Here is a 27,565-nt window from a genome sequence, read left to right on the forward strand (position 1 = left end):
TCAGCTCTTGGCGTTCTGCACACTTCAGGGAGCGCACTAACACTACACTACACAGCAGGGAAATTGAAAGTGGTAAATGCTTTGAGATGTGGCATATTAAAGAGGCTTAAGGAGAACGTTAACTGATGTTGAATGTCTTACAGATTTGTATACTTTATATTCTCGATATACCCTTGTATTCTAAATTTGTGCCAGCTGAAATGTTTCTTTAATACTAACCAATATCTACAGTCATTATAATTTCTAAAATAAAAATCTTAGAATCTTTTTTTATTTTCCATTCTACAATACTTTTTGGTATATTTTAGTTGCATTACTCAAACAAATGCGATTTATTTCTTATATTAAGCGTATCTTAGTTGCATTATTTTTGAAAATGTTGAATAAATATTCCAATTTTATATTTGCAACTCTAACTTAATCGACTTTTTGTTAAAATAAATAAACTTTTATCATGTTAAGTTAAATATAGAAAAAAAAGATAATTTTTTGATACATGCTTCACTATTTTAAAAGCATGAAATTCACGCAACAAATGTTGGCAGAACTAATCAAAATTTGGTTTTAAAATTAATGGATTAAAATGTTGTCATAATATTTAAACTCTTTCTTTTGTGAATGCAACACCAGATACTTGCAGCTCTGTGTAGCTGCAGCTTTTAGTCCCCTTTTTTGTGTGTATTTGAGGCTCATGCATTTTGTAGCTGCTTAAAAATGCTTGTTTTTCGTTTGCCACGGAAAATGGTGAAAACAAATTGCCTGCAACTAAACATAATGGTTAAACAGACACCTGCTCAAGGCACTCTCAAGGAAAATCACTTAAGCTGCCTCAACTTCTGCTTCTTCTTCTACTACTGCTGCTCCTTGGGCACTGCACGAGGTCTTATCGTACTCGGCAGCCATTTGCCTCAACTTGACTATAGTCATGGCCTCTGCACAAGAGTTTCGCTTACTCGCTTACTCGCCTATTCTCAGCTTGCATCTTGCTGTCTCGCTCGACATAATTTGCTGTAGTTTTGCATTTACTTTGCATCCCAAGCATGCTTGAGGCTTTGAGGCTGATGTTACTGCTGATGCACCAGCAGTAGCAGAAGCAGCAGCATTAGCCTGGTTTTGTTGCTTCTACTTGGCAGGCTAGGCTATCCAACTTGCAGCTTCCCACTTGACTGAGCTTGTCTTGTTCTTGCAGTGCCTGGCACTTCCGTTTCCGGCTGCAACTTCACTTCCCCTTCCCCTCCATCTACCAGTTGTTGGTTTTAGTTTTATGCGCTGCATTTGCACCCTGTTTGCAATCACTTCAGCGCCATGGTCGTCATCGTCGTCGTCGTCGTCGTCCTTGCGGTGTCTACGAACCAAAATCTGCAGCTGAACACCACCAACAGCAGCAGCAGCAGCATCTGGTGTCGACTTCAACTGAGTCGCAGTTGAAGTTGCAGTTCCAGTTGCACTTGCAGTTGAGTACGTTTTTTTTTGGGTTGTTTTCCTATAAACATATGCGCATATCTAATTTGCTCATTGTTTTTCGTGGTTACAGATTTGCATGCTCTCAAAACACTGCGAGAAAACATAGAATGGAAATGGGATTAGCAAGATTTGGCATTGTTTGCACTGTTTAAAACAAAGTTGTATATGTTTTAAATAAAAAATTAAATTAAAAATTAAAAAAAAAAAAAATTAAAACTTAAAATTAAAAATCAATTTTGAGAAATTTAATATTATACATTTTGTAAAATCTTAAAAAAATGAATCAGTAAGAAAGCGACAGTAGTGTGTGCTTCATTATAAATCCGCTATATATTTTAAATAAAAGTGTTATTCTTTAAATATACCAAATTAGTATACCACAAAAACGAAAATATACCAAACGCGACATTTGGTATACGAGTATATATAGTATAGTACTGTATTCATATACAGTAATAGACATACCTAAGCAAATAGGAACTGAAGAAAGTAATCTTTTTTTCCATATAAAACAATTTTTATACCCGCTACCCATAGGGTAGAAGGGTATTATAACTTTGAGCCGGCAGGAAATGTATGTAACAAGTAGAACGAGGCATCTCCGACCCTATAAAGTATATATATTCTTGATCAGCGTCAACAGCCGAGACGATATAGCCATGTCCGTCTGTCCGTCTGTCCGTATGAACACCTAGATCTCAGAGACTATAAGAGATAGAGCTATAATTTTTCGACAGCATTTGTTATGTTTGCACGCAGATCAAGTTTGTTTCAAATTTTTGCCACGCCCACTTCCGCCCCCGTAAATCAAAAAAATCGAATAACAAGCGTAAAGCTAGAGTTGCGAATTTTGGTATATACAATAATTACTATAGTAGTTATGATTCCTGAAAATTTGGTTGCAATTAGATAAAAATTGTGGAAGTTATTAAAGAAATACTTTTGTATGGGCAAAAACGCCTACTTATAAGGGCTCTTAGTTGCTTTGGCCGACAATCTGGTAAATTGTGCCGTCTATGGTATATTTTGAATGGTGTGCTGTATCGATATACCAAAAATACCATTTGGTATATTTTTAGTATTTTTTTAGTATTTTCGGTATATTTTGAAAATAATACCAATATTTTGCCCTTACTAAAAATGGGTAGCGGGTATCTCACAGTCGAGCACACTCGACTGTAACTTTCTTACTTGATTTAAATTTATTTCTAAAATTTCGATCTGATAGCAACCAATCATTTCCAAGGGTGGCAATAACTTTAATATACTGAAAGATGAAAATATTTCATTAGAACAATTGAAACATAACATAGTTGCTTTATTTTTATTATCATTAAAAATGTTATCGTAAATATCATTGCTACATTGTTCAAGAGTCTGTATGCAAGACCAAAGTTGCTATATTATTGATCCAAGAAATGTATTTCATAAAAAGTATTACAAATACACTGACATTATAAAACTTGTCATCATGAATACTCTTTTCATTATGGTTTCATATAGTATTACCATGACAAATTTCATCTTAAATATCATTAAGAGTCTGGAAGTGACGATTTTGTTGAACTAAATTATTTAATTCTCTCCCACAAACGTAGTAAATAAATATTGGATAATATACTCAAATTTCTGACAGTGTAGCCATATAAAGCCTGTAGTTTATCAACGCAACATTAATTATTAAATTCTCTTAGCCAAATATAGTCATAATTTTTTGTTTCAGTGAATCCGAAGATTACACTTAAAGCCGTTGCACTCGTTTTGTGGAGCACGCCTCGCAACGCCAGCTATTTGTTCAACAAATTTGAGCTCATTTACACGCAAAAGAAAATAAACAGAAAGTGCAAGAAAAGCGCTGGGGAAAAGTTGAAAAAGCGGCGCCTCAGCTGCCGACTGACGACGACTGACTTTTGAGTCAAGTACAAAACTATTTTATTTTCTACTTAATTTAATTAGCACAGCACTTGTGTGTGTGTGTTTGCGAGGGTGTGCTTGAGTGTGTGTGCGTATGTGTGTGTGAAAGCAATTTGGTGCTGCAACTTTAGCGTTGCTTTTAATGAAACATATTATATTTTTGCCTGCAAGTTGAGACTGAGAGGCTGACGCTTTTGTTGCATTAATGAAAATTAACGTTTCCATTAATTAAACGCACTTCATTAATTGCATGACTGTATGTGAGAGTCTCGATGTGTGCGTGAAGTCAACGCCCTGGACTGCCTAGCATTCCCTCCAGGCAGTGTAGATTTATCAAAAGTTCCGCATGCACTTAGCATTTAGATTGAAATCGCCAGCCAAGCTGCATGATTGATTGTTCCCATTTCACTGTGGACTTGCCACACCGCTGCTTTCCCCAATGGGGCAACTTTTGGTCTTCGGCGGTAGGGAGACACGTGTGTCTCTCTGTTGACACAGGTGTCGCTTGCTTTTAATTCTAATTGGTCAACGTTGGCAATTTTTCGAAATGAATTTTGCATTACGTTGACGAATACTCTCCTCCCTCACAAAAGGGGCAAAATGGAATATAAAAATATACTCACTCACTGGGCAAAGACAAAGCCATCGTGACATTTTCATTTGTTCTTTGCGTTGTCATGACTTTCAATTTGTTGGCCAACAACAATTGCCATCATATATTACAGCTGTCAGGCTAGAGCAACATCCAGTTGTCTTAGTTTATTAGAGCATGTATTAAGATAAGTTTTTGCAATTTAAATGCTAAAGTGAAGAAATCATCGCTTGAATGAAATTTAAAAATGAATTGGTTTTCAAATAAAATAAAAAATGTGTGTATTAAACAAACAAATTATTTATTTTTGAATCAATAATTTATATTTTGTATTAAATTTGAATATATAACAGAACATTTATTTATAATAAATATTTATAACAATTTTCCATTGAAAGCGAAACAAGTTTAAGCTGAAACTTATGTTACTCAATTAGAAAAAATAATATTATGCAAAATGTAAAATTTGAAATTTAGTATTTGAGTAATTATAAAATTACTGTTTATTTTTAGATAATTTCAATTGCAAAATAATAGCTATTCTTAATTGTAATCAAGTATTTAAGTTATGTTAACTACTAACATTTTCATTTATGTAATTGACTTTCAAATTAAAAAATAACAAATTTAATATATTATTATTCATTGAAGTTATTAATGACCAATATGTTATTAAATCAAATTAAATTTAAGTTTTTAGAATATAAAAATTTGTCTATAGCAGACTGTAGAATTTAGTCATACAGAAATGCGAGTATCTAAAATGTAAATTTTTCCCTACGTTGCATTCCAGCTTTATTGTACCTTCAATTGTACAGGTAACCGAAATCGAAGCGGAAATTGTGCATTTTTTCCGCTTCGATTTCGGTTACCTGTAAACGACTTTTCAATTTAATTTTGGCCTTGAGCTTCGTCGTTGACTGTTCGAAAATTCGATAAATGCCATAAATTGTGCAACATGACTTATGATATCTCTGCCATACGATATTTGTTTTTTGTCCTTTCTCCATTTTTTTCCTTGCCCATCTGAATGTCAACACATTTTTTATGGGCAAATCTGAAAACGTTAGAGGCGCAATTCGTATTGCAGTCGCAGTGCACAAAGTGAACAGAGCAAAAAGAAAGAAAAGAAGGTACTAATAGCAAAAGGGAAACATTAAAAAGATAGCAAACAAGGAGAATTGGCAAATACAACAGGACTAAAAACTGCACTAAAGTAAGAGTAGAGGAAGTTGTAAAGTCTATGCGAAAGCCATTACATAATGCAATTAAAATAATAATTGTGTTATTATACCAAACAACGTTCATTGACTTTTTGTAAAGTTGGCACATTTCTCAACATGCGGCAGACCGTATTGAAAGGATTGCGAGTGGAAGTCCTTGACTCGATCCTTAATGGGGCAAGTGCAGTGCCTAGAACATAACGCAACGCATTGCAATCAATAAAATTCCAATTAAAATGCCATAAAAACAAAAACAGCAGCTATAAACGAACACAAACTGAAAGTTTAAGTCGAACAATCGTTGAGTTCCGCTCGCTGCTGCTGGCCAAGGATTATGGTTCATTTAATTGGCTGGTAATCATGCTGCTACTTAATGTGGTCAGTGCACCTAGAGCCCAAGCAGAACATCAATCATAAAACTTTCAAGTGACTTGCTGTTCGGTTGGACTGCCTGCTGACAGGGCTAGACGACAGCAAAAATGTATTGGAATTTTGTAGTCTAAAAGTTTCTAGCTTAAGAAATAAAATTTAATCACAAGAAGTGTCCTCATTCTTGTAAGTTGCGGAGTTGGAGTAGTAAAAATATTTGAAAAATTAATGTTACTTTTTCGAATTAATTAATTAAACACAAATGGAAGTTTTTCAGTGGCTAATAGAAATCGACGAAAGTTTCACTATATTAAAAAAAGTAGCTGCCTAATGACAGGGTTAGATGACAGCAAAAATGTATTGGAATTTACAGTTTACAAGTTTCCAGCTTAAGAAATAAAATGTAATCAAAAGAAGTGTCCTCGTTTTTGTAAGCTGCAGAGTTCAAGCTGAAAGCTTATTCATGGGAGTAGTAAAAATATTTGAAAAATTAATGTTACTTTTTCGAATTAATTGATTAACAACAAATTGAAGTTTTTCAGTGACTAATAGAAATCAACGAAAGCTTCACTATATTAAAAAAAAGTATCTGCCTGCTGATAGGGCTAGATGACAACAAAAATGTATTGGAATTTTGTAGTTTAAAAGTTTCTAGCTTAAGAAATAAAATTTAACAACAAGAAGTGTCCTCATTCTTGTAAGCTGTTAAGTTGAAGCTGAAAGTTTAATCATGGTAGGAGTAATAATATTTTAAAAATGTATGCTATCTTACCATTTTGAATTCACTAATTAAAAGCAAATGAAAGAAAGCTTCACTAACTGAGAAACCGAAACTACAAGTCAAATCATTAGAGTAGTAAATATGTTTAAAAAATATTTGAAATTAATTAAAAGCAGGTTGATGTTTTTCAACGATTTAGGTTGAAAATATAAGAATGCATTGAATTTTGCAACTTGCAATTAAATATTGCAGTTCTGAAAATAAATGTTTCTCTTTTCAAATTTACTAATTTAAAGTTTGGGCAGTTAATAAATTTAAAAGTTGCTCAGTAACAGAAAAAATTCTCAAACACTCAGGTAATTTGAAAAATGAAGTTTTCAAAATGAATATAGTCGCATTTATTAATTAAAAGCTTTACCAATCAGAGCACATGTATGTTGCTCAATGACAGATGAAAGTTCTAAAGTTCCTCAACTGCAACCCAGCATAATTATCAGATAGATAAGCCACCGGAAAACTTTGCTTGTACAACAAGTAGTAAAGTTTTTAGTTGCACTTTGGCAAAGTATTTATTTATACGCTCTATTTATGATTGCGCATTATGCGCTCGTTAGCTGCTGTGTTGTTTATTTTGCCATTTTAGAAACATTTTCCGCACAATCTGTACTCGTCAAACTTAAAGCTTAGCGTGAGCTGAGCTCATAACTCTGCTGCATGTCGATGTCATATTCTTTGGGAGTTTATTCTCGACAACTCTCTGCTCTTTCCCCGTTCTCTATTTTACTTTCTCTCTCTCTCTCTCTCTCTCTCTCTCTCTCTCTCTCTATGTTCGTTGTAGCAAAAAACCATGACAGCCACTGCGACGAGTGCTACTAACGAAGCTAACATTGCCTGTTGTTGAATGATAACAACAAGCCGCAATGAAAAACATTGCACCGCATAGAGAATTGGAGCGAGAAGGAGATATAGAGGAAGAGAGAAAGCGAGAGAAGAGGGAGACAGCTGTAGCAATTAATCTTTACAATGGCGTACATGCGAAATGGAGTTCATAAATTCCAAGTCACGCTACACCAGACACCAAAAGACTAAGAGCGGAGTAGTTGCAAGTGCTTCAAACTTTAAATTAGCCTCGAGATCTCGGCAAGTGAATGCGTGAAGCACTCACGGAGCATATGTGTGTGTGTGTGTTAGTGGCTGGAAATATATAAAGCAAACTGTAGTCTACTTATGAGCGCACACGCAGGTAGCGTACAACACGGCAGTTGCAAGTCAAGTTGTTCTGAGTGACGCTGTGGGATTTGATGACCGAGTGTGTGCCACAAAATGGCACACATATTCAATTAGTGCACAATAGTTGTGGCTTCCCCTATGAATATCTACTTAACATGAATATTTGCAACACAAGACACAACTTCAACTCAAACTGAACTTAAAAAGCATTCAAAAATAGGTTACATTTTAAATTTGCAATTCCAAACATATCTATTCCAAAATGTCTCCTTAAAGACTCCACAACATTTCATTCTTGAATTTCTTAAAGTATTTCTCAAATTTGTCTGCTTAAAAGTTTGCTTTTGCGCTGTAAATTCCTTTAAGCTCTGTGCCGTCTATTATGCATTGATAAATGTGATTCGGTAGGAATAGAATGGCAAACGAGTACAACAAATATGCTGCCAACTTAATGCCATGATATATGTATATTTAGGGGAACATACTCACACACTCACAAGCACACAGTGCGTATGAGTAATAATGCGACGAGCCAATAGATTTATGGTAAACGGCCAGGGCCAAAGACTCGCTTGTTTGCGCTCATGTCTGTATAAAAATGCATATAAATTTCACATTTGTGCAATTTATTATGGGCACAAAGATTGCGCGTCCTTCTTCTCGTTATCCTTCTTCTTTTATTCAGGCTGAAAATTAGCTCGTTTGTCTTCAGGCTTTACCAGGAATGCGTCGAAGAAGAAAAACAAAAAAAAAAAAAAAAACATATGCTGTTTTAAAAATGCTAACGAGCAGCAGATCAAGAATAACTAACGTTATGTGGCCGCAATCCCTTTGAATAAATCAACAGGCGTCGTGCTTTGAACCTTTTGCCAACCTTTAAACCCCTCCCATAGTCTCTAATCCTAAACAACCCGAGGAGAGCACACAAAACATATACACACATTTGCTGCTGGCCTCTTGAATTTATTGGGGTCAGCGGGCGCTTCATGTTGGAGGTGTCGAAGTGTTTGTGGTGGGGATTTTATACAAAAATTTCAAATGAAACTCTGAAAATCACAACTGATAATTGGCTGGGGCCAAACGGCAGCTGAGCTAAAGGCTAAAAGCATGAATTGAATTTAAATGGTTGATTAGTCGATGGGGATACAACATTCAAGGACGTAACGAGGAACCTCTCTGTATGTGGTGTGAATTTCACATAAATATGTGAAGAAGCATATAAAATTTATATGATGAAATAACGTTTAGTGGCAGTTATTGGTAGTGCGTATATAACGCTGAAAGTGGTTTGCTGTTATAGTGTAAGAGGTTAAAGAAATAAAAATGAAATTGAGTGAGAAAATGCGTATTCGAACCTCGGAAAAAGAATACTTTAAATAATAACAAAAAGACTTAAATAATATTTTTTAAAATATTGTTCCGGCTAAGACAGTTTTCTATATTTTTTTTTGAGGTACATAATATTGGTGTTAAATATTTACAATGTACTCAAAAAATTCTCTTCCACAAATCAATCACATTGTTTCCGTTGTTAAATCTTTAACAAATGTTAAATAAATGTTCTTATAATTTAATAAAAATACTTTTCGTTGAAGTAATATGTAACTTTATAAATTTAGGTGTATATTTTTGGATAGCTTATAACTAACCTAAATTGCTCAAACATAAATAAATTATTGTTATGCTTACGTCTTTAGTTTTAGTCAACTAGTTTCTTATGCAGATCAGCTAACTACTCACTCGAATAATACATAGTTAAGTTGTTTTGTTTATTTAATCATTTTGAAACCCAGCTTTGAGTGAATTCGGCATAGAATGTGTTTGTTTTTTGAATGCGATAAATATTTAAATGGTTTAAATAATGCCGGGAGCAGGGGGCTCGTCGTAGCTATAAAATGGGAAATCCTCATAACAAGCAACCGGTTATAACACACGACTGCGAATGTCGCCTTTATTATTTTGTTTATGGAGCATTTGATTAGCATTTGTTTTTTTTTTCTTTATTGCTATTAACGTAGGCGCCTATAGCCTTCGTTCTTCATGCCATTCCAATTATTTGTGTGCGTTTCGGTAATTTACGAAGAATATTCAATATGTGTATAAATTTGACTTCTCTCTCCTCGATCATCTCGGTTTTTTTTGTGGGTCTCTGGGTAGATGAGATTTGTATAAAAAGAGGGGCTCAACTGTTGGTTAGTTAAGTTTGTGAAGTCAACTCAAAGCTTAACTATGAAATTCTTTATCGCATTCGCTATGCTGATGGCTATCCTGGTGGCTTTCGCCTCCGCAACACCTCAGCACGGTGGTGGCCATGGAGGTGGTAACCAAGGACATGGTGGAAATGCCGGACATGGCGGTGGCAACCAAGGTGGATTCGGTAACCAGGGAGGACATGGTGGACAAAGCGGCCATGGAGGACAAGGTGGACATGGTGGACATCATTGATTCAGTGACGTCAATGCTATCGCTAATCCTTATGACATGACAGCTTTTGAAACCAATTAAATGTAAAAAAAAGACGAGTGATTGCGCATCTTTTTTGATAGACTTACAATGTATAAATATGTAAAAAACAACCAATAAATTGATCTTAAAATTTAAACTCTAAGAAAATAATGATTCAAAGTTATTAAATCCAATTGGTAAAGGAGCATTTAAACTATGAAAATGAATGATTCAAATTTAATAACTTCATTTCTGATTTATAGCAAATAGTTGTCCAAGTGTTTCTATTTGCCTGACCCAATTTGTGTTTGGGTGTTTGAGTTTCTAATTAGTTAACCGGCTCCAACTTATTATTCTATTCTATTGGAAAGTCATTGGAAAGGCAGCAACAAAAAAAGGTTATGAAATAGAGACTGAAAATAATAATTAACTAACAGGTTAAATTAAGTCAGAAGCAGCTTTATTGTTTATGTTGTTTATAAAGCAGCTAATTGCTAATAATACATAATTTGCGGGAACATCGAAAATGGATAAACATAGGAATAATTTGATTTTTATTTGCAATATGCATTTAGAAACATTTTGTTTGTGTTACCAACTTGTTATTGTTTAATCGTATGACAGGTATTGGACAACTTGATTAAACGAGTTAAATTCTCACTTTGTTTGGTTTTTGTATTTCAAGATCAATAACAAAATTGTTTAAACAAACAGGGAAAGAGATCCGGAAAGCTGTCGGGTGACTTGTCGAAGTTAAGAAATTAATTTGAAATTAAGAAAATTAATATGTTTCTAAATAACCGGTTGCAAATCACAAATGCTGTCTGCATTATTTTGTTTATGAGACATTTAAATTGCAATATTATTACTCTGTGACTGTTGTTGTAGGCGCACTTTTAAACTGATTTAAATTATTTGTCTGCTTTCGGTAATTCACCAAAAATGATTATGCATATTTAATATACACTTCTCCCTCTAACACTTCTGACCATATCTAACACCTTGAATTTGGGTGACTCTGTCTAAATGAGTTCTGGAGCTGAATAGTATAAAAAGAGAGGCTCAACTGCTGTTTGGTTTAGTTTGTGAAGTCAACTCAAGACTTAACTATGAAACTGTTTATCGCTCTCACTGTCCTGGTGGCAGTTGCCTCGGCGGCACCTCAATTTGGTGGTGGTGGTTTCGGTGGTGCTAATGCCGCTGCCAGTGCTTCTGCTAACGCCCAAGCTTCAGGTGGCGGATTCGGAGGCGGCGGACGTCCTGGTGGATTCGGTGGTGGTCCTGGCTTTGGAGGCGGTGGATTTGGAGGTCGTCCTGGTGGATTCGGAGGTGGCGGTCGTGGTGGTGGATTCGGAGGTGGTCCCGGCTTCGGAGGTGGCGGATTTGGAGGTGGTCCCGGCTTCGGAGGTGGCGGATTTGGAGGTCGTCCTGGTGGATTCGGAGGTGGCGGCGGTGGATTTGGTGGCGCCTCTGCTAACGCAAATGCGAATGCAAATGCCAATGCTGGTGGATTTGGCCGTTAATAATCTGATGAATCCTCAAGCTTTTTAAGTATCAATAAACCCCAATAGTTAAATAATTTGGCAAACTCTTTGTGTATCAAAAGATAAAAATAAATTGTATATAAATAATAAGGGTAAATATACAAATAGGTTGATACCTTGATAAAATTCCGCTATCGATGAGAAAACAGCTTTTCATCGAATGTTTTTCGTTGTGTACTCATAAAATTGTTTTTGAGAATAAGTGAGTTGGTATATATGTAAAATGTTCAGTAACGAATTAGTTTACGAACTAAATATAGAAAACCAACCATTTGTTAAGACTCTTATTAATAAATGGCAAAAGTATACGTTCTATTAGAAAACCAGTAGAGAGCTATGAACCAATAAATCAAAGCGTGCTCGACTATATAATACCCGCTAACCTTTTTCAATTAAAAAACACGTACGGTGTTAATTAATGTATCGCAATAATTTAATTCAATAATTCACATTGAAAGTCTACTACAAAATATACCAGATTGGAAGCCAAGATCCAACACCAGTCGGTTTTTCAATACAAAATAATAACTTCTTACTTTCCTGTATCAAATACAGGGATATGCATAAAGTAATAATACCCTACTACCAAATGGGTATCGAATGTGATGAGATGAAGCTTTGAAATGATAATCTTTAACTTATGAAAATGATAACTAACCGGTTGTAATAGATTAGCTGCTTTATTTACTATTTTGTTTACGGAACAACTAATTAACAATCAAATTTGTTTTGCGACGTCATCATTGTTCAAGCTTTCAAATAATATGTATTTTTTTGTGCTAATAATAGAACCAATAATTTCCATTTTTTACAAAAAAAAAAACATTTGTTTTCTTTACACAACTTGTTATTAGCAAGTTCGAATTGTATAGAAGACACCGATGACTGGTTGTTTGGTTAGGATTCTAAACAGAAAATATAAAACTAGCTTTTGTTGTTTGGCAGTTGTCAGTTTTCATTTTGATTCTCTTATTAAGTTTCAAAACTTTAGCTAAATACCTCTCTTATTTTAATTAAATAAGTCAAAATAATAATTGGTAATAATAATTGGTAATTATTTTGACTGTCACTTCAATCGAAAATTTTGTTTAAATATGTAATTATTTCGATAATGCACTTCTACATCATCTAATGTGTTGGTGTTTGCTTACATCCCGTTAATTGAGTTAAATATGTATTAACCACATGTTAAGTAATTGGTTATTAACAAATAATTAAATGATACACATTACAGGTTTTAAAATAAATACAAGAAAATGAAAATTATTTGTATATTTAATATGCACAAATAAATGTGGAAAAACGTAATTTGCGCGTAATTTCATAAATATAATTACACGCTTGAGAGTCTGTTGTTGTTAAGCACATTGCCCTTTGCCTGGCCATTACACACACACACACACACACACACACATACACCCGCACACTCGTTGTTCTCAACGAGAAATATGCGTCTGCAGTGCAAACAACTGGAAGTTAGCATCCAGCGAGAAGAGCCAGCAGTTTGAGTTGTGCTTGTTGTTGCCAGAAAAAGGCATAAAAATGTCGCCGTCGTCTAGGAGTTTTTAAGTTTTGCTACTGCCACTTCCGGCACGCCCACAAACTGCTTTCTCTTCGTCGTGTACATAGTTTTTAGCACATTTTTAGCATTGCATAGTTTACGACTTCTTAACTCGATTTGCCGCAGGATAAAGTTTCGCATTTTTCATGTTTTTTTTTTTTTGGGCACGGAACTTGTTAATTTTCCGCTGCAAATCTGTCAACTTTTGTCACATACAAAAATGAAAAAAAAACTGAAAATGAAGAAAAATGGGCGCAAAGAACGAAGGAAAAGAAAAATTCAATAACAAGTGGCAAAAAGTTAGCTGGCAAAAAAAGTTTTGCATATGTCATTGCATACTTTTAGGCACTGCGCAGAGCCTACTCTAATTAAAAGTCTAGACTCTGTATGTGAAACTTTTCACATGCGTATGTGCAGTCGTCGTCTCACATTGTTGATTGTCAATTCCGGCTGATCTAGCCACCACATTAACCACAATTTCCAATTAATCAACTGGCGCGCATTACCCACAACAACAAAGGGCGGGAGGGGAGGTAACAATGGCAATGCACATGGGCCTAGCAAATGTTATAAAGTTAATTGCCATCCATTTTACTGTCCCCCAATGGCAATGGACAATGAATGCCTCAGAGCGCCCTTCTGCTTTCCACCCTGGAGCACATAAATACGTATTCGCATGCACATATGTTCAGCGCCATGAATAACAAACTTGCTCCATTTCCATTTCCATCTTCAACTCCAACTCCAATTCCAGAGGCAGTCACAGATTCTGTTCCCTCCTTTGCAGCTGCAACTTCGGTTTATGCCAAGGGTCAACATGAGATTTGTTGTTAGATAATAAAAGTTTGCCCTGGCCTGTAAATCTGAATGAGATTTTTTCGTAATTGTCTGTTAAGCAAAAAAAGTGCTAAACAAAAAGGTATGCTCGACTTTTTAAATACTCTGTACCTTTAATTATGTTATTGTTTTTACAAAATTTAAACGTATTAGTAAACTTTACAGAAAGAATCTAAACCTTCGATATAATTGTTAATGCGAAATTCCTCAAACCTTCAATGCATCTAAAAGATAACCTTATCAAATGATACCTTTGCATTTAGATGAATGTTTTAATGCATAACATTTTAATATGCTAAATGAAATGATCCTTAGTGCCACAAAAATTCACCTAACATATTTCTTAAAGCATTTAAAAATAACATTTATGTTCTATATAGTCTAAGCTTCGCCATCTTTAAAAACTTGTGATAATATCTAAATTTCAGACATGGTAATAGTTTAATGAAAACAATTGCAGGCCTTCCAGAATACATTAATGTTTTTTCCAAAAAGTTTCAATCCGATTTTATAGTAAAACTGGATAGCTTTATATCCCATTTTATGCACACTAAACTAATATTTCCAGCATATTCTTTCATTGCTTTAGACAGTCTTCTTTTATCTACACTTTTTTTTAGTTCTCTCTGCTCAGTCATTTAACATAGCTTTCTGACAACTTTTCTAACCAAGCTGACTTAACCTCTTAACACACACACACACACCCATTAGCATACATACATCGCACACTTGTTAGTCCATTGAAATAGCTCTGTTCTCTCTCGCCCTCTGTGTTGGACAAAATAATATTGAAACTGTTAATGAAGTTAGCCCAAGCTGGGACATGCTAACCGGCGGCAATGTCCTGCATAGATCAATAGAGAGCATGAAAAACGAGCAGCATGCATTCAGTTGAGCACAATCACACACACACACACACCCACACACACTCGAATAGACCGAGCTATTGATACAGATACGAGTTGCAGATACATTTGGATGGATCAAAGTGGCAGCAACTTGAAAAATGCAACAGCAGCAGTAGCAGTAAACACAAACTCGATTTGCGCACGGTAATTAAAATTTAATCATTGGACATTAGTATTCACACACAGACACACCCACACATACATACCGATGCGCACTCACACTCACACAATCGAAACACACTCATTTAGGTTGCTATAAGTGATGCGGCACGAGTTGAAGGGCCAGCGATAACGTTGCATGGCTTAGCCAAATGAATGGATGCCGCACTTTGAGGGCAGGCAATAGGTGGGCGTGGCAGGGCAGGGCAGGGCAGGGCAGGGAGAGAGATCCATTTGCAGATACATTTGGATGGATCAAAGTGGCAGCAACTTGAAAAATGCAACAGCAGCAGTAGCAGTAAACACAAACTCGATTTGCGCACGGTAATTAAAATTTAATCATTGGACATTAGTATTCACACACAGACACACCCACACATACATACCGATGCGCACTCACACTCACACAATCGAAACACACTCATTTAGGTTGCTATAAGTGATGCGGCACGAGTTGAAGGGCCAGCGATAACGTTGCATGGCTTAGCCAAATGAATGGATGCCGCACTTTGAGGGCAGGCAATAGGTGGGCGTGGCAGGGCAGGGCAGGGCAGGGCAGGGAGAGAGATCCATAGACATTAGTCGGTGTGCAATGAGCTCACAGGTTTTTGGCTCGTTTCGTGCACATTTACTGCATACTTTGGGGCGCAACAAATCTGTGCGTCATGTAAATGTGAATAGAACTGTGAATGCGAATGTGAATTTGAATGTGAATAGCATCCATTCCGTTAGACATAAATATTTGACATTTGTTTTTTGGGGGGGTTTAGTATTGCATTCAGCTTGGTTGAATGCGTATTCGTTTTTGTGGCTTTGTGTTTCATGCGTTTCGCTTTCAACACAGATTTGCGGTAATGTCGTGCAATTAATTGGGGTTTTTAATGCATAACGAGTACAACACAACAACAAATAAAAAACCATTCAAATAATAATAATGATATTGTGTAATCAAGCATAATGATAGCTACATAGCTTCATCAAGTGCATAGTTATTTGTTATGTGAGCTGAAAAGCTCTTGACCTGTTTATAATACGCATACAAAAAATTCAAATTCCATGTTTAATTAAACATATTTTTTAATCTGCTTCCACTTTATTTTAATTATATATGCCACATAATTTTAATCCTTTTTATGCATTCCTGTTACAACTTCATTTTGTAAATATTTTATTTAAATTATAAATGTTTGAGATTGTTACTATATTTTAACCCAGTTTATTGGAAATATTTTGCAAGGTTTCTACTTTTTTTTTTATTCATTTTTAAATGCTCTACCAACAGTTGTTTTACCTTTACAGCATAGTTTAAAAGTATTTGCACTCTCCTTTTGGTTTCGTACCAAGCCGAAGTTTTGCTTTTCTTAATTATAAAGTTTCAGCATAATTATAATGTTAACAGAGCACATTCTCTTGCTGCAAATTTGAGCGAAATTCAATTGAAAACTGGCGATACTTTCTTTTTTTTTTAAGAAAGACTCGTATTGGAAAATTAACTAATGTTTCTTTACGGTCGTTCATTTGAATTTTACGTCTGTAAAGAAGAAGAGAATTCTCTAAAAGAATTAAATACTATTAATTGCATGGTTAGTTGTTAATAAGTACTTAACATGTAGAACGTTCAAATTTAATTTATTTCTTTTTGTAATATTTAGTTTTGACAAACTTAATTGTTCACAATGTTTTTCTATCATCAATAATGCACACGTAAGATTTTCTAATTTCTTATTTTGGATACTTTCTTATTTTAAGAATGTGTTTTGATTACTTAATTTGAGTGTTCAGTAGTGCTTAATGATAGCCTTATTTAAGTGACGAGTAGTGCTTTAACTTAACTTAAATTAAGTGCTGTGTGATGTATTAAGATTAATGTTTCATAAAAGTAGCAACACTACAATAATACTACTTGATTTTTAAACGCTTAATTTTTCATTAGCTTAAAATATTAATTTTTCCTCGAAAGCTTTGAACTGCTATAATATAAATATCGATTATTAGGGACTTCTCAAAGCCTATCAATCGCTCTAACGTTCTTCTCTAACATTACGCATGTTTTTGTCAATAACTATCTACATTCTATAGTAGTTGTAATATAGTGCTCTTGTTATGGTTTACTTAATATTATTGCCTGTTTCGATTAGCTAGCTAGTATGGCTGACCATGTTTTGCACAACATTAACTTGGCTTATTTATTAAACACGTGCATCTTCAAGCCATTTGCCGCAGCTGTGCACACTCTCGAGTACACTTATCCCTCTTCTCTCTCAGTTGAAGTTCTACCCGTATCTACATATGTGTCTGTCTGACTGTGTGTGTATGTGTGCAATACATGCCGCATAAGAGCGGGGGCAGCAGATCTACGTGTGCATACAAAATGGCGGCTCGGGTTCTCGTTCTGGCCACAACTCACTACCCTTCTGACCGGTTGTTTGTGGCCTCAATAAATCAACCGGAATTAAGTCATCAATAATGAAAAGACATAAAGCAGGCGAGCAAGCACAACTTGGAACTGAGTTCGAGCCAACAAGAAGAAAAAAAAACAAGTGAGAATCCCGCAGTCGCGGTGCAATGCTAGCTGGCACTTTAAATACCCTTTTGTTTAATATTTACATAAGCTAAGTTATTTATTGATTTAACTTTATGTTACTTTACCGATAGCTACTACACAATTTTTACAAATTTAAATTGCCACAATTTGTAATAAATTTAGTGATTAAATAAGTAGAAAATTATTGTTTAAAATTTAATATTACAAAAAAAAAAAAAATAAACATTAAGAGTTATAATTTAACTGTTTTCAAAATAGATTAAATGTTGATAAGCTGTACCTTTTTAAGCATGGGTTAACCTATTCAGTTTACTCTTTGATTCACATGAAAAAGAATGAGTTTTTTTTCCTCTAGCAAATTCATTTGACTGCTCTTAACATTTCTCAAATTGAGCCAATTTTCATTTGGCATGATTTTACCATAAAGGTTAGACCTTGATGTAGTTTGATTAAAGTTCATTTATTCAGGTCAGTAATGAATGTTCTTACATTTGCATAAGCGTGTGTTCGTGCAAATCATTAAAGAATTATTGTCGAGAATAGAAAATACATTATAAGAATAGAGAAGTCTCTGATTAAAGTCATTAGTAAATTAGTCAATTAACTAGTAATGTGCATATTCCTTTGAGCCACATACAAATTGTAAATGAGAATATTTTACTTATCACAAAAATGGACGATTTTTATTATTAAAATGTGTTGTGGTTGGATATATAACTGTTATGATTTAAAGTAGTTAGAGGTAAAATGTTAAGAAGATATGAAATGTCGAAAATTAAATTATCACTTTTTCTGACCTATTCAAAGAAATTATTTCTTGTAAGTTGTTATTTACAAAGGCGCGTCGCTAGCACCCACTTTTAAACGCAAAGTTAAATCCAAATTGGTTGTTTTTTAAATTCTAAAATTATAAAACCGAAAGTGCATAACATAATAGATTAAATACATGAGAAAGCTTACAGATCACATTATTCCAACATATATATATTTTTTTTATTAATTTATTAAAATAATTTGTACGAAGTTACAGTTGTTACATGTTGCAGTTTCTTTTATTGCAGTTGTTGTCGCTGCAATTTTGTTTGCTGATATTGTTTGCAGTTGTTGTCTCTGTTATTGTTGCGCTTGTTCTTGAGCTTGTTGTTGCCGCTGTTTGCTGTCGATACTGTTGTTGCTGTTCTCATTTTTATTGCTCAGGGTATAAATGTAGTTGCTGCTGTTGCTTGCTTATTTTTATCGTCACCGTTCATGTTGTCAATTTCAATTGTTGTGCCTCTGCTACTTTTTGCTATTGTGTCTGATATTGTAGCAGATATTGTTGTGACTGCTTTAGCTTATGTTGCTTGTATTTTAGTTGTAAAAGTTGCACTACAAGTTCGCCAGTGTTCCAAGAACTACAATTAATTCACACAACAAAAAGAACATGACTTGTTTATGTTTCATATTTACAGCAAAAAATTAATAACTTTATAATGTATACAAAAGTTGTCTTGGAAATCAAAGGGAATTCCCGCATTGTTTGACCAGTGGCTGAAGCCAAACAATTTAAGAGTATTTGCTAATTACTGGTGGAAGGCACAATCAATTATTGATTTAAATAAACAGTTAGATAAGTTTAGCATTTGTTACCTGGTTATGAAACCCGGATTGGCAACAATTGTCGGCAACCAAGCAGCGAGGGCTTGAATTAATTGTTGTTCAACTCGGCTCGGCTCGATTGCAAAATATGCAAAATAATTTAATGATTCCATAGAGTTGAGGATTATATAATTAATTGTAAGACCTCTGCGAATTATCGCTGAGCTCACAATTGGTTTTGTTTCTCAGATAATTCGCAATTGTGGCAAACCTTAAAAAGGAAAACAAAGTGCGAATAATACTTGCTCGAAATGATTTGTTTCTCCATCTGCAAAGTCATCACGTTTTGCTATGTGCTTGAAAATCATCCCACATCACATCAGATAAACCCAAAAATTCTCACCACAAATATAATTAAAAATGTTATTACTCTCCGCTGTTTATTATTCTCTCTTGTGTGTGCCTTGCGTGTGGAACTTTATGGGTTTTTAATTAGAAAGTCAACTGAACAACTGAATAATTCCAACTGTGAGCTCTGATTGACGCTATCCTCCGCAACATTCCCTGTTGCCTCTCATCCTAATGATGATGATTCATCGTTCTGAGTGTGCATTGTCTTTGGCCATGATCAAGATATAATCGCACAGTTTTTGCACTGGACTTCTTTTGTTTTTATACCCTTTAGAAAAATTAGAGAGACAAGGTATACTTTACTCTTATTAAGACAACCTAAATTTTATATTAATCAATTTTTTGCAATACTGTTAACTTTGATGTCAGTTTATAAATGTTTCTTATAATTAAATACATTAATGTTTGGTTGATAAAATTATAATTCAAATTTGGAATGATGGATATTAAAGTTAGTGTGTCACTCAAGACAGAAAATGTTATTAGTATGTACAAATTCTGAATTTATATATATACAACTATTTTCAATGTCATTGCTTCATTATTAAATAGAACAGTAGTTTGTTTTATATATTTTTAAATAATTTGAATACTTTTTAAAAATACTTATGCTTCCGTAAACTTTTTTAAACTTTATTCTTATTAAAAAAAATTAAAATTAAAATTAGAAACTAGAATAACTATCAGTCGATCAATGATTCGCATAATTCCTTGGAAGATAAATTCATAAATATTTTAATTAAAATCGAGTGATTGTCGACAACATTGTTCTAAGTAAAAAGTTGCTGCAGAGTTGCAACTTGGGTGCCATTAACATTGCGGCGGAAACCGGGTCTACGACTGAGCGACACTGCGTCTTTAGTTGTGAAGCACGAATACAACGTCGTCAGAAACGCATAACATTCAAAAAAGCATCGAAAGGAATGGAATGGAAAGGAAAGGAAAAACTTTTTGGCGCAAGTTCAGCGAAAGTTTTTGCAGTTCTGTGAAAAGCTGCAAAGAGAAATTTAACTAATTCCATTATGCATAGTACGCGGAAGACACGAAAAAAAAAAGAAAAACATAAATAAATATATATATATATATACAGCATAGAATGAAATGAAAGTTGGAAAATGTTAAACAAGAATGTGAAAACTTTGCCCTTGTTGCGGCGAGTGTTAAGCGAGCATGTTGTCAAATTTGCTGTTAAGTCTTTAATTTCGCATGAACATTTTCATCTTTCTGTTGATTCAAACGGCGTGCATAATGCGAGTGGCAAAAGCTCGTGACCAGCTAATGCCTATTAGATGGCGAGAGAATCAATATTTCGTGGCGGCTTCAATCGCTTTAGAGCTCAAGTGAAGCACATGTCAAAAGGCGGTCTAAATGGTTGAGGGAAAGTGGGCTGAATGCGCTGAGTGTTAGGTGAAAGCCTGGCACAGCGTTGACAGCGGTTTAAAGTTGGCTAATATCAGCTGACAGAATTCAAAATACGGGAGCATAAGCCGACACATGCCGATTATAGCATAAAGTTCAAGTTTTAAATTTTAAAGACAATTTTTTTTTTTACCAAGTTTAAAGTATTAAACTTCATATGGCAAAAAACCGCTGGTATATTTTGTACTTTATGGTATATTTTTAATGTAATTGTATGTTGATATACCGAATAAATCCGTTGGTATTTACTTCAGTATTATTTCGGTATATTAATTTGGTACATTTCAAGAATAATACCGCTTAGATATGGTTTTGTTGCAACATATATTTTTACTTGTTAAACATATTTTTTGATTAATTACTTTATCAATCGAAACTAAAATCAAAAACTTTGCTTACAACAGAACTTTAACAGTAATTATTAAAGAATTGTACGAAAAATCATTTGTTCAAATATTTCATTCAATTAATATTATATTTGGACTGTTCAATTGTGCTCTTCCCTAAACAAATCACCTGCAGTGCTCATCGCGTTCCCCAATGTATATGCCTAAATCGACTTCCACTTTATACCACGTGCTCTACCGAAAATCCTATTTATAACAAAATGAAATCATTAAGCGGCGTTTACTGTCAACAAATGGCACGCAAACATTTCAAAAGCAATCACATCAAACCATAGGAAATAATAAAAAATCATATAGGCGGAAAAGCCAACCACACTTGCCCCCCTTTTCTTTATATATATTTTTTTACAAAAGTTACCCTCAGAAAATACAGGAAAAAATCGAAGAGAAGAAGGCAGCAAACAGTAACAGCAACAACAACAAGTTGTCGACTTGCCGTGCAATTGAGTTGAAAGACAAACAAAGCGTGAGCTTTGCATTCCTACCTTTTGCCTATCGAGGTGGTAAACTGGGGATTGAGGTTGGGGTTTGAGGTTTGGGCTGTGTTCCTCTTTTGTCTGCTCCAGCTGTTGCTGTTGTAGTTGCTGTTTTCCTTACTCTTGTTGTTGTTATTGTTGCTGTTGCCACTGCTACCGTGTGGCCACAATAAACTTTGCGATTCATTCACTCACTCAGTCTGTTCGTCAATTACATTGATTCCATGCATTTGGCGCGCGGTTTTTTTGCATTTTTGCCAGTCAAGTTTTCCTGTCATACACTAGATACAAGTTTATTGGCTTTGTCAGCGAGTATGGCATGTTTTCTTAAGTTATTAATATAATATTATATTTTGAGTTGCCCGAATTCTTTAACTTATTAATATATTATTATATTTTATGTTTTGTGTATATTCTTTTACTTATCCTTTTACTTTATTTACAGTAAAAATAAATGTTAAGCAACTGACTGTCAAAGAAAATAATAAAGTATTTGCCCTTAATTCACTTTGCCAAAAGAAAATTCATTTAAATTTATAGCAAATTCAGAGTGCAACAAAACTGTGACTCACAATAGAAATTTAACATTCGAAAAATAATAAACTACACATTTTTATTATAATTCAGGAATAAATAATTTGTATGTCCTTCAAATAGTTTATTAATTTTATGGTATGAAAACACTGATTTTAATTTTATGTTAATTGAATAATATCAACTAGATAAATAAATGTCTTTATCAACTTTACAAAATCATCGAAAAGTGTCAACAATCTTTAGAGCATTCGCACTTGCGATAGCTCAGAAAAAGCAGCAAAATTTTTTGTTGTTCTCTTTCTTTTTTGTTGTTGCTTGCTATTTTTGTCACCGAAGCTACGAACAGCGGAAACGGAAGCGTCGTCATCGCCATTGTTGCTGGCATAGAGCTGGCTGACAGCAGGCAAACGTCGCCTCGACGTTGAATTGAGTTGAGTTGAGGAGCACTTTGATTTCTCTCTATCGGTTTTTGTCTGCTCCGTCTGTCTCGCATTTAATAACACAAAGTGTCTTTACTCATTTCGTGAGCTTTCTATTCTTTTGCACTTGATACTCTTATTTGTAGTCGTCTAGGTTTTTATTATTTTCCGACTGTTTCGACAACAGTTCGCAAACAATAATAATAACAACAAATGCCACTGATTGACTTTGCCTCTGCACAATTTTCATTATTATTTTTCAATTTTTGTGGTTTGGGGTTTTTTGGTGGTTTTTGTTGTTGTTCGTTTTCGTTTTGATTTGAAGCTGAACTTGTTGTTCACTCACAATGTTATTTACTTTGACGTAATGTTTTTCCTATCAAACGCTTAACATCGAAATTTGCGCTGTTGTTGTTGTTGTTGTTGTGACTGTCACTCGATTCACCTTTGTGCCATTATTGACATGACGTTTAGACCAAAAATAAGAATGACACAAAACACAAAAAACATTCAGCACAATTCTAGATTTTTGGCGATGTATTATTTTTTTTATGACTGATGTTTTATGAGGCGTAAAAAATGTCATTAGAGCTGACTCAAATAGATAAATAATGTTGCCATTTTCTGCTCGCTTCCACTCTCAGATTTTCTTGTAGGTTCTTGCTGAATGATGTAATATCCTAATGCAAGAGGTTCATGTGAGTTTAAGCTTAGGGAATTTAGGGATTTGTGTTATTTGGATTGAATATTTGAGAGACAGGTTTAAAGGAATTCTTGTTTATGTAAAATGCAAATGAAATTAATTATTAATCATGGTTCGAAATTTTTATGCATTAACTAAAAGAATAGTGTTTATTTTAATAAAAATTATTTTGAAATAAAAAATTTGAATTTGAAATAAAGGAGGTATAGTTAATAAGAAATTAAAAATAGTAAAATAGTAGAATAGTAAAATCAAATAACGAATACGATTCCTTATTGCCATGAGATGAGTCAGAGCGACTTATTCCTTCAGACTAAACTTAAGTTTGTATAAATAATTAAGAAAATAAATATTCTTAAAAATTACAAAAATTAGTGTAATGCGAATAAAAGAATAAAGAATATTGTTATTTAGATATAAAAATTACATATAGTAAAATATAATTTAAAATGCTTAAATCATGTTCCACTGAAATATTATATGCTATAATTTTTTCAAAAATAACTTTAGAGTTCAGTATTTCATGAAGATGAAATGTGCCGTTGAGCCTCTTTAATTGATGGGATCTGTATGCTCTTAATATGCAGTGAATGAATTGCAATTAAATAAAGCTTAATGGAAAGCTTAAATAAAATAGATTAAATTATGCCAGGGACCACAACATGCGAATGAATACACTCGAGGTACTTGCGAGTGTGTGTGGACGATTTTTATAGATATGCGGAAACCTTTTACAATTAAGCCTCTGGTCGTTGGGCCTATCAGTCAGTACATGATACGGCATAAGAGTGCGCGTTTCGATATTATTTCTTTTTTATGTGAAAGGAAAAACTGCCGATGGAAATACGAAAATCAACACAAACAAGAGGCAACCAAACAAGATAAAAAAAAAAAACAAAACAAGGAAGAGAGTCGCCAACTGCAATTGCATTCCCGTATTTACTTATCGTTGGAGAGATAACAATTGACTGCACAGTCAGCTCGTCGTCGTCGAGCGCGGCGGCAGAAATATGAAATCCCTGTGAACTTTATTAAAATTATGAAAAAGGGAAAACACAAAAATAATAAAAAACGAAAAAAAACGGAATGCCAAATTAAATGGGAAACAACTTTGTTGGCTGGGAATGGATGAAGAAGGCCAAGCGAATGGCTCTGGTCAAACTGTCTGTGGCAACAAAGGACACGCAACGGCCGTCGTCATCACACACAAAAGCGAGTCCTTTCTAGCGGCATATGCCACACAGGAACTGGAGAGTGTAAGAGAGTTGGTGGGTGAAGCAGCTGCCTCCTGTTATGCCAGTGAACAGGATGCAAAAGTGCAGTCGATTAACGTGCACCCCGAGAGTGAGAGTCCCAGGCATCATCATCATCATCACCAGCTGTGAATGGCCCAGCAATTTTTGGGAGTATATGCATGTGGGTATGTAAGTGGGCGTGTCGTGTCTGCGGGCATATGCATTTTTATTAAATTTAATAAAGCTGCAATTAAACAATTTACTTTTGTTGCATTTGTCGCGCCGAGCGAAATCTGAAATTAATTTCATTGTGGTTGCGCTGCCCAACGACGAAGCGACTTGTATTTGGAAAAGGGCAGTTTTCTCGACTGGTAAATACCCTGTAAATATATGTAACAGCGGTGGAGTTTAACCGATATACCTTGTTGGTATCGGTTGGCATTAGTAAGTCCATAGACACGAAGCTATCGGTATCATCAATCGTCAGTAGAGGATCATCAGTCCTAAGAAGTTGAACAGAGTCGTGAAAAGCAGAACAGTAGAAGCAGTAGTCGTCGGCCGTAACGAAATCAGTCGTCGGCAAGGAGCAGTATTATTTAAGTTTATTAAATATTATAATTATTACCAAACATTCATATTCTATATAATAAGCATTACATACATTTTAAATATAATACTTGTAAAAGTGTTTTAACAACATTAAATTACGCATTGCAAAAGTTTATATATATTTTTGTATGTATATAAAAAGTTTTCTTTTAAGTGTAAGCTACCCTCTTTGCATTATTCGCACGTGGTATAAACATGTAAATTTATGTACTGCTGCTCAGATGAGCATATGGAGCGTGTGTGGGAAGTGAGCTTCAAGGGAAGTTGTTAAAATGACAATATTTTATAGGCAAGTCAAAACGTACTAGCAAATTAAACAATTACACTGTACATGACATTTATTAAAGAACTATTTTTACAACCGCTATCCATATGGTATATTTTTGGTATATTTGTAGAATAAGGTCTTATTAAAAATAGGTAGCGGGTATCTTTCTTGTTTAATTTTATGTATAATAAATATTATAAATATATTCGAAGTATACAACAAAGCATACAAGTAAAGACTCTATATATTTAAATCTAATTATAAATTTAACAATTTGATCAGCAATTTCTTTATTTATCAAATCAATTCGTATATTTTTGTAATTTTAAGAATATGTCTATGTCGTAAATTAATTACATTTGTGTATTAAAATACAACACGGAAATAATTTATGAATATAAATAGATGATAAATATTATATGTCTACGTGATTTTCTGTGTCTTGATTGACTTGCTGTCCGAGCGCAAGAATTAAAAAATCACTAATGTTTAACTATATATATTCAAATCTTCAACTCTTGAAAACTTGATGAGCAGGTTTCTACAAAGTTCTTTATTATATAACATATATGTATATTCTAAACTATATTAAGTTAAGTATTGCTAAAAGTGATAAGTTAAACCACAATAAATATAATTTTACCTTTACAACTCTTCGCAGATTTTGCTGTACAGTGTAGAGCAATGAGGCGCAAAGATTATCAACTGGTGGACAATTAGCCACGGTGCATGACCGAAGTATAGTTGGACCAAAACAAAACACTGAGCAGTTGGGTTGGGGAAAATGCGTGAATTTGTGAGGTTGATGCGCTGCAGCACTTTCGGAGCTTCTGCCATCGTCATTGTGATTAGCTTGACCTGTGCACCAGCCGAGGAGCGTAACAAGTGGACAACGGTTAGCATGCAACGTGCAACGTATGAGAGATGTGGCAGAGTCACAACTGATGGATTTGTGTACTGTTCTATAGGTCGACTGGCTGCGACAATTGAACTACACTCACGAGTTGCACAATGTGACCACCGACGATGGCTACCAGTTGCAGTTGCAGCGTCTGCCCCAAGTTGGGGCACGCCCCGTGCTTCTGGTGCACGGACTGCTGAGCTCCTCGGTGGGTTGGCTTTGCCTGGGGCCCGACAGAAGTTTGGGTAAGCAAAAAGTGTGGGAGATAAGAGAGAAAAGAGATGGAGATGCTAAGTGTGACTGTGTTTTGATGCAGCGTTTCAGCTGCATCAGCGCAAGTACGATGTGTGGCTGGCGAATCTGCGTGGCATGTCGCCCTATGGCAGGCATCACATCGAGCTGACCGATGTCATGTCTGAGTTCTGGCGCTATAGTTTCCACGAGCATGGCGCATACGATTTGCCCGCCATAATTGACCACATTGTGGCGCTGCAAGCGCGTGAGAAGCACGACGATGTGGCCAACGAGGAGGAGCAGAAAGCAAAGCAATCGCTGGCAGCGCATCGAGTTTTGCTAATTGGACACTCGCAGGTAAGCACAAAACTCCATCCTCCCCTGTATAGAGAGCATCATTCTAAATGTTGGTTCACTTTTGGCTCCTTTTAGGCATTCAATGCTTTCCTAGTGCTGTGCGCTTTGCATCCGCGATTCAATCAGCACATCCAGCTCATTCAGGCTTTGGCACCTCTAGCTCGACTGCATCACCAGGTGCGATTCGATCACACGCATGTGCGCGACATCATGAAGTTTGTCAAGGTAATTAGCATAGTTCCATATTTCGCTAATTATTTACGATTGTGAAGAGCAGCATATTGAGTAGATATTAACAAGTAAGAAAGCTACAGTCGAGTGTGCTCTCTGTGACTGTGCGATACCCGCTACCCATTTTGAATAAGAGCAAAATAGTGCGGTATAATTCTTAAAATATACCAAATTAATATACTACAAAAATACTAAAATGTACTGAGAGTTATTGATATAGCACTTCATTTAAAATATACCATCGGGTACAAAATATACCAGAGTCAGC

At 34.8% G+C, this 27,565-nt stretch overlaps 2 protein-coding genes across 2 annotated transcripts in view; both read left to right on the plus strand.

Moving 5' to 3' along the window:
• The window catches only part of LOC132797384 (lipase 1), a 46,639-nt gene that overhangs the window by 13,564 nt on the left and 5,510 nt on the right, over positions 1 to 27,565 (plus strand). Inside the window, exons 2-5 of the mRNA XM_060809127.1 lie at positions 26,236 to 26,469; positions 26,543 to 26,720; positions 26,792 to 27,066; positions 27,142 to 27,291. Of these exons, the coding sequence (XP_060665110.1) occupies positions 26,359 to 26,469; positions 26,543 to 26,720; positions 26,792 to 27,066; positions 27,142 to 27,291 (714 nt within the window). The 5' untranslated portion in view covers positions 26,236 to 26,358. The remainder of the gene's footprint in view (positions 1 to 26,235; positions 26,470 to 26,542; positions 26,721 to 26,791; positions 27,067 to 27,141; positions 27,292 to 27,565) is intronic.
• LOC132794978 (uncharacterized) lies at positions 11,025 to 11,992 on the plus strand. Its single transcript, XM_060805344.1, has one exon. It carries the CDS (start codon positions 11,068 to 11,070, stop codon positions 11,479 to 11,481), a length of 414 nt encoding a protein of 137 aa, XP_060661327.1. The 5' UTR covers positions 11,025 to 11,067; the 3' UTR covers positions 11,482 to 11,992.

Source organism: Drosophila nasuta, chromosome 2L, assembly GCF_023558535.2.
Source record: "Drosophila nasuta strain 15112-1781.00 chromosome 2L, ASM2355853v1, whole genome shotgun sequence".
NCBI lineage: Eukaryota > Metazoa > Arthropoda > Insecta > Diptera > Drosophilidae > Drosophila > Drosophila nasuta.

What these genes read in the sequence shown, in the direction of transcription:
- LOC132794978 (XM_060805344.1), top strand. Translation starts at nt 11,068, where the DNA reads ATGAAACTGTTTATCGCTCTCACTGTCCTGGTGGCAGTTGCCTCGGCG.